This window comes from Centruroides vittatus, unplaced genomic scaffold (genome assembly GCF_030686945.1).
Source record: "Centruroides vittatus isolate TY-2023 unplaced genomic scaffold, ASM3068694v2 contig_361, whole genome shotgun sequence".
Taxonomy (NCBI): Eukaryota; Metazoa; Arthropoda; class Arachnida; order Scorpiones; family Buthidae; genus Centruroides; species Centruroides vittatus.
Window position 1 is genome coordinate 2453723 of NW_027122185.1, and position 11595 is coordinate 2465317.

The window sequence follows — 11595 nt, forward strand, 5'->3', positions numbered from 1 at the left end:
TGTAAACTGCTTATTGTATTTCCATTTCACTGCCTTTCATGTATATTTTCACCTTGTATATTGTACTCATCGTCGCCAAATTGGCATGCTGTATTATCTTCTATTTGTTTTTATTACTTAATAATTGCGGTGCAAGACGCCAATGTGTTCCCACTACACTATCTTCCCTTCACACTCTATCCCTATCAACTATCCTCCCACCTCTTCCCCTCACCCCAATCCTTACTTCGTAACCCCTCCTCTTCCATTCAAGGCAAAGTCTGCAGACAGCCTTCTTACTCTATCTTCAAGTCAAGTGGGAACGGTCGCCATGTTCGCGATCGCGCGATGATCGGAAGTCGCGTCGCTCTCTCCGCTCTCGTATCGCGTGTTTACCCTCCGGAAGATGACCGTAGTCCGACGTCATGGTTTGCAGACTTTACCGCAAGATGGCAATACTAGCAACTACGGTGCCGTCTGCATGAGAGCATTAAAAAAGTATGGTAAGTGGAAAAGTATGATAACTTTTTCATATTACAACAATATTACAACAATATAGGGGAATGTAGAGCAGGATGAGGACGTTAAGGTTTGAAAAGTCATAAGATGGCAATCACTTTAATGAGAACAATAATTTTTTTTATTCTCAGTAACTACAACACTCGGTAATATATAATACAAAATTTAATTTTTGAAAAACGTTTTTAAAAACAAGAAAATTTAATATTTTAAAATTATATGCAAATGCACCATCTTGCCCCATACATGGGGTAAGATAGGGATATTATTTTTATATACAAGAAGGACAAACTAAAATGGTTAAACTGTGGTTTTCTTCAATATTAGCACAAGAACAGTGCGCACATTTATCGCAACGGCTACATTTATTATTATTTTCCGAATAAATAAATATAAAAGTTCGAACTTACTCGTATTTACTTTACCAGACGATACTGTCACTTTCGCGCATGCTCAGTTTCGCTATTTGTAAGCAGACGAGATTTTTTTCGTGGAAAAAAATTTTTATTTCGATCGTTATCTCACATTTTATTTCTTGTTAAGATAGTATTTAAATTAAAACGATGTTTTCATAAATAAAATAAAACGTAAAAACAAATAATAAAGTAGTACAGTATATACTGTATAAATGTATTACGGTTAGATATGATTTAAAAGTGGAATATTGCATTTTCTATAAAAAGATCATTTTTTAAATTATTATTTTATATATTCGAAAAGGTGATATAGAATTATCAATGACAACGAATTTAAAACTAGTTCGCTGCACTATATTGCAGTGCCTCTAGCCAGCAGCAGAATTCGTGGCCAACCTTGGGCAAGATGGGGTACCCCATCTTGACCCAACGTGCACTTTCATACTGACTGCAAACACGGGTCAACTTTATTTCATACTGACTGCAAACAATTTCGGTCTTAAAGGTTATTTCGAATACCATAATATCTTCACCTAAAAGGTAATGTAAAAGTTCACAATAATACTCATTTTGTAGAAACTTTGTAGCGGACGTAAAATTAGATGAAATATTGCTGAAACATGGAAAACTGTCTTACTTCCAAATAAAGAGAGCGATTCGAAGTTCTCTCGTCCCGTGATCCCTTTTAAGGTTAAAGTTCTATATATATATATATATATATATATATATATACTTTTTAAAGAAAAGAATTGATAATTTTTGTACAAAAATTTCAGTAAATAAATTTTTTTCCTCAAAGTAGAGTTTTTGGTGTTGAATTTACTAACCTATTTAACGGTTTATACATACACGCGAGAAATGTAAAACGATAATATAATTATCATAATTATAGAGCCAATTCGATGTTTTGTAATATAGAATAAAATATAACTATTTAAGTATTTAATTAATTAAATAAATATATATATTTACATAAACTTATTTTTATCTTTATATTATTTAATTTATTTATTTTTTATATTTATTTATTTATTTATAAAAAATAATAATATATTTAAAAATTATTTTAATTAATATAAACAATAAATATTTCACATAAAACTGTGTGTTCCACGGAAAATCTCACACGAAATAGATGCAATTAATCTTCATAATTCACTTTGCACCATGTAGCCAGTTGCGGTAATTGTTTCTACTTTTTAGTATAATCAATAAAAATAAAAACGTACAAGAGAAATGAAAAAATTACTTGAATATAAAACAATTGTGGATAACTTAGTCATGAGTCGTGCTAATTACATATATATAAAACGAATTAACGACAACAGCACAAACCATTTTAACAACTTTTCGAGAAATAATAATAATAAAATGATTTAAATATTTCTTTAATAAAAGTTAATTTAATATGAATTATCCAAAATTGATATGAAATGAATAAATGTCGATTATTACGAGTTCGTTTTACCGGATGTATACTTCTAGTGTTTTAAATTTTCGATAGAAAAAAAAGAGGAAAATTAATTAAAATATAAAATAATTATCTGATTACCATTGTGAATGATTCTATCAGATATATCGGTGCATTGCGGCAAATAATTTTCACATCAATACGACAGCTTCGCATACACTAGCTAAACATCAGTTATATTCGTTTATAATATGTAAAGTTTTTGCCTAATAAAAATAATAATCAAAACTTCTCTATTTCGTGTGAGAAATATCTTTATATATTTATTGTTTACGATAACCGTATTTGTTGATTGTACCCTTTCGTCTAATTACAGTTTATAAATTTGAAAATGTTTTGTGATTATAAATATCGTATAGGACCTTTCTACGATGTAATTTCTTCTGTGACTTACGAATTACCGGTATTTTAATAACAGGGCAACATTAATATTAAATATTTAAATTATTATCTCAGATAATTTAAATGTTTAATATTTAATTAATCTTTGTTTTGCATTATTATTTTTTGTGTATTTTATTTACTTCTGACAAGGCAGAAAAGTGCTGAATAGTGTTGCGCGCATTTCTGTCCTTATCGACCCAAACGCTTAAATTTACAATTTTATATTTCTAGATTCTAGAAGATTTTTGCAGTGCCAGATAAAGAAAAATGAGAAGAAAATACAGCTTTTTTTGATGATTTTTGCACTTTTCAATTTGCTTATATTTCGGCAACCGCTTTATACGAAATTTTGAAATTTTGCACACTACGTAGGAAAATAATTCTCCTTCAATCGAGATATTGGAAATTACTATAGGTGTTTAGGGGACTGAGAAATCACCCCCAAATATCGGCAATTCCGGTTCCTGTATATATATATACATAGACTTTTTTACTTGACGGTGAGTCACTTTCGTGACTCGAAATGCAACCGTCGGGAGTTGCAGTTGTACGGTAAGAAATAGTTTGAATAGATTTACCATCATTTTCGAAACCGCTATTGAAATTTTGAAGTATTTGAATCAATTTTTCTTATTTAATAAACTTGAATTACGAATATTTTAAATTTTATTTTACTACGAAAATTCTACTAATCGGTAAATCGACATATAGGTTCAAATAACGTTAGAAATGGAACTGCGAAAATTCATAATATTTTACAATAATCAAAAGTTGAACTTCTTACTAACTGCTGTAAAGTAAAAAATTGCGAAATTATATTATTTTATGTGAAGAAACACTAAATATATTTTATGGTACTTTGAATTATTTTTACACGGCCAAAATGTATATATTAAAAATAATAATAAAAAATTAATGATTCTTCAACAATTAATAACTTTTTTAATATTTCGAGCAGATGCCAAATAGCAATTAACGGAGGATAAATGAGCAGTTAACTATACTAATCAACATTTTCCACACTATTTAAACGACAATAAATAGGGTGGAAGCATTGCAATTGCTATAACTAGTCATGATCTTCTATTTTGCGATTTGTTTCCTATTTGTAGGCGTTTCGGCCATTTCAACTGGTAAGACAATATTTTTATTATATTAATAATAATAATCGAGAGTTTTTAATATACAGTTTTGAGGGGATTTTCTTAATTTTCTGAAATAAATAAATAAACAGGTCGAGTTGACCTCCTGGTGTTTCCGTCGGTGGAAACATCGAGATCTGGAGTGAAGACGATCAAATTCCGAGCTCTAAACGAAGAAATAGAAGTGAAATTAGAACCTGCTGGCGAAATATTGGCGGAAAATTTCGCGCTTCTTGATGAGAACAATCGAATACTTCACTCGGTAAGTCATTTTCTAAATTATTATTATTATTCATCAGGTTATACAGTAGCGTTATTTACAACATTTAACTAGTGTTCTTACCATATTGGCCTAATTACCATTTGTGCTGTGTGAAACATCACAATGGTACAAAGTAACGGGTGTAATAGGCTTTTCACAATAGCTGCAATAGTAAAAATTATAGAGAAGTATTTCGGGAATTCAATGAACGAAAAGAGGCCAAGCGGAAATATCGAAATTTCAAAGTGAGGAAATGAACTTTATTAAATTGAATATATTTGTTGCAGTTAAATCCAGAAAGAAAATTTTAGTCAATCAATGTTTATCACAAAGCGAGTAGGCCTATTGTGTACCAATGAGTTTGCTATTTTTAATATAACTATTTTTAAACTACATAAGTTACTTATTACTTTACAGTTTTATATATATTACGCTGTGTCGCGAAAAAAGCTATAGAAAGCCGCACGAGGAAACCGTTTTCGAAATGTTGCTGGAGACCTTCATTACCACCAAGTCTCATAGAAAGCCAAAAACATACATAGCATCACAATTAATAGCAAAAACTAGAAATATATCAAATGAAATTTTCGCATTATTGATTTTACAGTATTTCTTAAACACATGAAATTTTTGGCATAGTTGATTTTCCAAAAGTCAGCTATGCCAGAAATCCATAGCTGATTTTTGGATATTTTGAATACTTCGATTTGTAAAACTTGGCAGGATATTTCAAAAGCGTAATTATTGACAACAATGTGTACATAATCGAATACACTGTTGATACTTCGTAAAAACTTTAATGGCTAGTGTTCTTCCGTTCGTTCCAGTGACGGCTCGTAGAATTTCTGAGTTTGCATAGTGTGACAGTAATTGATTATTTGCGACAACAATGTATTTGTTTCGTATTTTAAAACTTTGTAACTATTAGGATAAGACTAAGTTAATTAAATTATATTTCTATTGTAAAGAGATAAAAGGAATATCGTAAAAGGCAAATCTGCGAAACACAACTTTTTAGATACTTCCTTTCAATTAAATTTTATACCAAATTGGAGATGGGCAATTCAAAAATGGTCAGGCTTAAATTTCGTGATAGAATTATCTGTTGTATACATATTCAGACAAAATTATGATGTTAAGAAAAGAATTACCACGTGTTCGAAAAGCAACTAATTGTCTTATATTAAAGAAGTAATAGATTTCATTTACACAAAACAATTCGGATTGTTGTTATTACATTCGTTAATCACAATGTTACTAAATTTACAGGCTGTATATTAGTATTAGGATTATATTTTTTGATCAAAATAAAAAGTTTACATAAATACTTAAATGTTTTAAGATCGATGTGCAAGACTTGAAAAGAAAAATGTACAGAAACAGCACTAATGGAGCAGCTTTGTTGATCGATGAAAAAGGACCTGGACCTGTCACAATTGTAATTATTATTATTGTTAATAATTTTACATATTATCGAGGAGATTATAGTACTTTTGTGCATATTTTTAGCATGGAATTGTGAACTCAAACTTGAAAATCGAACCGTACGAATCGGGAAGAACGAATAAAGATGGAAGAATACCTCATCAAATTATGGAAGTTATAAGTGACAAAAACTCTTTTGGCCATGACGGAGGTATCGAGGCCTATACACAGAAACATTTTTAATTTTTAACACTTCGCAGCTTACGTTTTGGTAACGTATTAACTTTGCTTTCCAGTCATGCCTACGGGTGTTAAGGAAACAGTAGAGAAAATGGAGAGAATAGCCATAGACGATCAATGCATAGAGGTGGAATATCTGATCTTAGCTGAAAGTAGGTTTGCCGGATTTTACAGAAAAGAGGCTAGTTTAGTAAAATACATAGCTCGCCAGTTTATTGAGGTAGGATATCATTTGTTACATTTATTTAAATGTAATAATAGTATTAAATAAAAAAATATTAGATTACAATTTATACTTTTGTGATGTTTTTATTATTTAGGTACAAAACATGATTGATACGTTAGAATTGGGAATAAAACTTTCCGTGCTCGGAGTTAAAAAATTCACGGTAATTGAGGAAAACGAGTGATTTATCCATCAATTAGATTTCTTTATTTAATTTCGTTTTTAATTACAGTCAGAAACGGATCCATCTTATATAAAAGAGAGTGCAATTCCGGGATACGAACAGCATCTTGGCGATTCAGAGATAGTTTCTAATATGAGAAGCTATTACTGTCTACATTCTACTGGTTTGGAAATAGATGCTGATATTATTATGCTAATTGTCAAGTAAGTATTATATTATCTATATTTGTAAATGACAGTTGGAGTAATTTCAATATTTATTGTTAGTCGTAAAATGGGCTTTCTAAATGATGATAACACAGTTAGTTTGAATACACTAGGTAAATATTTTTCTGCTTACTTCTACGTTAACCTAAAATTGTTTCTACGTACTTGAATTTCAAGTAAATTGTTTTATAGGCATTGCGTACGTATCCGGTGTTTGCGAATGTAATAAAGTTGGCGTCGTTAGTATCGATCCAATCAATCATCCCGATAGAGCTTTTGTAATAGCACACGAATCGGGACATCTGTAAGTAATTTAAAACATTACATTAAATGTAGAAATATTTTAAATTTGAAACGAAATTTTAGACTCGGAAGTCCGCACGACGGGGAAAATGACAACGAAGCTTGTCCATCATCAGACGGATACATTATGGGAGGTCGAAGAAATGGTAACGAGAATAAATTTTCTAAATGCTCGAAAGAATCCGTCGAACGTACAATATGGTAAGCATAACTTTAATTATATTTAAATATTTTAAAAATAAATATGCTAATAACGCAAGTTTTTGAAGGAAATCACCTTGTGTTTGGAAGAATCTAGATTGCTTTTTAGGTCCTCCTTAATAACAATCGTATGCATTACATCAATAAAGTAAAAATTCCCGTCATCGAGAAATGAAATTTGTGTCTGAATCCGAGAGCGGGTCGAAAAATCCCCAGGAATTTTTCGGGGGGGTGGTCCGTTCGGATATGTCGGGCCCCGTCCCTCACCACCCGGTCGCCCCATTGTGGGCCTGGCCGAACCCATAATGGGCCTACTAAAAGAGGCCCTCTTAGTGCCCAGCAGGCGCGGAAAGAGTTATTAAAAAAAAAGGTCCTCCTTAATAACAATCGTATGCATTACACCAATAAAGTAAAAATTCCCGTCATCGAGAAATGAAATGTGTGTCTGATTAGGAGTTGTGAAAAATGAAAAAATTTATATATTAAAAATATAATTGAAAATTGATGAAAAAATGGCATTATTAAAGTATGTATGAAATGCATTTGAAATAAAATATTAAAAGCGGTTTAATATTATCGATAAATCAGTATTTTATCGAAGCAAAAAGTAGTCAAGAGCTCGTCTTAAGAGGAATTAGAAGCGTAAAATATTACACGACCTTTACGTGAAAACGTAAGCAAACTTACAATTTACGACTCAATTAACTGAACTTAGCACTTATTGTACATTATATATGATACGTTATTAAATAAAGCTATATTAGTGTTATATCAACTGATAAGACGGTAATGAGAATCACTGTTTCCACGACTCTCCGGAAAAACGAAAACGAAAAAGGGAAAAAACAAAGTAATTTGTTTTTCTTATTTTAGTCGTGCATAAAACGATACAATTAACAATTAAACACTAAAAATTATAATTATAAAATCCCATAGGAATTTGTGGAAATAACACATTCAGATCGTATATTTTTCTGTTTCACTTTAAAGATTTTAACTTAATGTTTTCGCTTTATCGCTTATATTTCAAAAATTCCAATAAGCAATCGATCGGTATATTACAGTTCGGCGGCCAATAGAAAAAGTACACACTTCGAAAGGATGTTTTATATTTTTATTTTCGTAACATAGTATAAATATAATTTCTTACAAAAAAATTGTGTGGCGACAATGTTTATAAAAATAAATTAACAAAACTTTTTAGATATTGTTATTGTCGTATTAATTGTACGTATAATATAGGAGGCATTAGCAGATGAATCGAATGGCAAATTTAACTTCATACGGGATTATCTCCACATTTCTATTATCCTCACATTTTTGAAGTGGAGTCCCATAATTCAGTTCCGTAGAATAAATTAGAATTATATACAGATATTGTATCTTCATTCGATAAGTGTATTATCCAACGTATTGTCAATAACCAGTACTAAATATTCGATGTTAATCTTAACTTTTATTCTGAGTTATCAATATGAATGCATATTTCAAATGTATATCTGCTGATTTTTTCCTGTGTGGACATTTCGTCTAATCTGGCTACTTAAAATTATAGGGCCGGATTCGCGAAAGCGTCGTATCTCAAATTTGGTATTCGGAAAACTTGTCGTAACCGAAAATATCGTAAATAGGCGTCGTTATATTACGACATGGAATGGGTTGTGGTAACTCGAGGCAATCGAGCCGGCCGATTTAGCTTTTTCGATCGACGAATTATGCAGTTCATGAAAAACTCATCGTTTATTTCGTTTGTCGATCGAAGACATTTTGCTAACGGAATTAAGTTGAACACTGCTCAACCCGCTTTAAGCTCGTTTGACGCCCTGCTCCGGCGTAAGATATCATGGTCACGTGATTGAACTAAATTATGACGAAGATTTTTATGCTAAGTGTCTCGGCCTTAATCTAATCCTATCGAATGTCGAGGGAAACAATTTTTAGTTTAATTGAGGAACTGAAACCTCCTTTGGAAAGGCGTACTATCTTCGTAATTACGTTAAAATTATAAACAGAATTGTTATAACAAATTATAGAAAATTTACTAATGTTTTCTTTTTGAAATGCTTTTGTAATTTCTCTCAATTTCTCATTTAATTTCATCTATGTTTCTACAGTACATTACTATCATTATTCACTCCATTGTAAATTAAGGCCTTCTTCTTCACAGTGTCATATCAGAAGGCCGGATGGCCGAGCGGTAAAGGTGGCAGCCTACCGCTCTGGGGGACCCGGGATCGAATCCGAACGGGTCGAATAATCCCCAGGAATTTTTCGGGGGGTGGTCCGTTCGGATATGTCGGGCCCCGTCCCTCACCACCCGGTCGCCCCATTGTGGGCCTGGCCGAACCCATAATGGGCCTACTAAAAAGAGGCCCTCTTAGTGCCCAGCACGGGCGGAACAGAGCTTAAAAAAAAATAAACAAAAAAAAGAAAAAAAGTGTCATATCAGATACGCCGGGTGTCGCCGACGTCAGGTAATGTTAGTAAGGCGGTTAGTAGTAGCCAGGCGTACCCTGGGGAAGGTTAAACCCAGAGTGGTTTTCCGTTGCCTTCTCCGGGCGCGATGTTACGCGAGGGGAAAGAATGCCTTCTGGGAGGACTTTTAAGGGAAACTGGCCGCTATTCAGGTGTTACAAACGTGGAGAAAACCAGGAAAATTCCAAGTGGCCAGCCCATCCGAGCGTGGCGCAAACCCGCAACCGAACTCTCCGTGTTTAGCGACGGAACCGCTCGGCCACTGGTGGGCCAAATTAGACCTAATCCCCAATAATTACCTTTTCCACGAGAAGTAAATTGGATCTATTCTTTCATCCATTATTATTTTTTCTGTTTACAACTTAAATTTATGAACGTCTGTATTTCGGAAAAAGTAAAACGCCTTCTATTTCTCACCCATTTCATCGAGGAGACTTAAGTCTGAGACAACTCGCACCGTTTGAAAGTTCCCGAATTATATTCCTATTACACGAAACTGCACACTCTCGAAATCGGATCACTGATATTTTGTCCTAAATAGTCAATACCAGCTTTGTCAATTGCCGATACGATTTGTTCAAAATTTGTCGTATTTAACTACTTCGCGAAAATACGACGTTGTTACTAACGACACTTTCGTCAATCCGGCTACAGACTTTTTGCGCAATGTAACGTAATGTAGCTGAAATGCTCAACCTGATTTGCTATATAATGTTAAAATTATTCATTAAAACAAACTGAATTTAAGCTTGTTACTTTAATTTATAATAATGAAAATTTATTCGAATTGTTATCGTCAACAGAGCTCCTGGCGGCGCGAGATTAATTTTCCAGCATGCTTGCTGGTGTCATTTTACAGCAGAAAATAAAGAATTCTGAATATATTATTAGTGAGGTTGAGGCCGAAGTTTTAAACGCGAAAACGTGTACGTCGGACGTTCGGCGCCGCTTTCCTGTAAGCCTAGAAGTTTGGACAATTGCGTTTTGAAAGTCAGTGAAATCGTGCTTCCGAGCATTTCCAAACTTCTAGGCTTACAGGAAAGCGGCGCTGAACGTCCGACGTACACGTTTTCGCGTTTAAAACTTCTGCCTCAACCTCGCTATTAACTAGGAGAAAACTTCAAATCAGTGTTGTAATACATGTAATGGACAGTGTCCATGGAATATAACACTAATTAATGAACTACGAATAATGTTTGTAGTTTTCTTTGTATTAGGATAGGGAATATTCATATGTATACTCTTATATATTCAAGTATATAAAATAGATCACAATTACTTCTTAAATTAATATTAATATTTAATATTATCAATAAAAAATTAAAAGTGATTTAAATGTAATAACTCCCGCGTTTAATATATTAAATGTAATTTTAATTTTATTGACACATCCTGTAAGATAAATGTTTTTATTTTATTTTATTCTGAAGTGCAATAGAGTTTAGTTGTAGTCAAAAATTAACGAAATTAGTGATAATGTACCAATTCTAGCTCACCTAAATACGAACGAGTTTGAACGACTCAAAATATGAATGACTTTACACCATAAAATCAGAAAATTTTTAAATCAAACAATTGCAAAATTGTTCACGTGCACAAAACGTTCTAACTCAAAATCATTCGCATGCTCAAAATGCTTATAACTCAAAATTAGAAAACGTGTAAAAATAAAAAAAATTATATGAATATCTTGGGAGGGCCACCCAAAAACAAAAATAAAAAAAATTATCTATCAATACGTAAAAATCTTCCACGAGACGTGTCAAAATAATTCATCCCGACTTTAAAAAACAAAGAAAAATACTTTTTATAAAGGAAGAATTTTATAGTGGAAATATTCTTCTATTGTTGTTAACGCTCCTATGATTAAAGTCGGAGAACGTAAATGTCGTAACAGCGAAATAATCTCTGACTCTTCTACACAGTCTTTTAAAAAAATGAATATTTAATAAAAAATAATTTTCTAAACTCAAAGTTGGAATCATTTTTATTCAATAAAATTTCATCAAAATCATGTAAAAATAAAAGAATTAACAAATTCAACAATATGTGCTTTATTAGAATTCCCACAATCTTTCATACCTCTATATGTAAATTTTAATTATTTTAATTTGCTTAAAGCTTTAATACTTTATCTGTTATTTGTTTATTGAATCTTTGTG

The 11595-nt window shown here is 32.0% G+C and overlaps 1 protein-coding gene across 1 annotated transcript; it reads left to right on the forward strand.

Moving 5' to 3' along the window:
• Nucleotides 1–3809: 3809 nt before the first annotated feature.
• LOC136975059 (venom metalloproteinase antarease TserMP_A-like) lies at nt 3810–7135 on the forward strand. The gene is made up of 11 exons (XM_067270053.1): nt 3810–3902; nt 4004–4173; nt 5516–5611; nt 5683–5809; nt 5895–6058; nt 6159–6227; nt 6297–6451; nt 6515–6567; nt 6647–6758; nt 6821–6958; nt 7027–7135. Exons 1-11 carry the CDS (start codon nt 3845–3847, stop codon nt 7076–7078), a joined length of 1194 nt encoding a protein of 397 aa, XP_067126154.1. The 5' UTR covers nt 3810–3844; the 3' UTR covers nt 7079–7135.
• Nucleotides 7136–11595: the final 4460 nt, after the last annotated feature.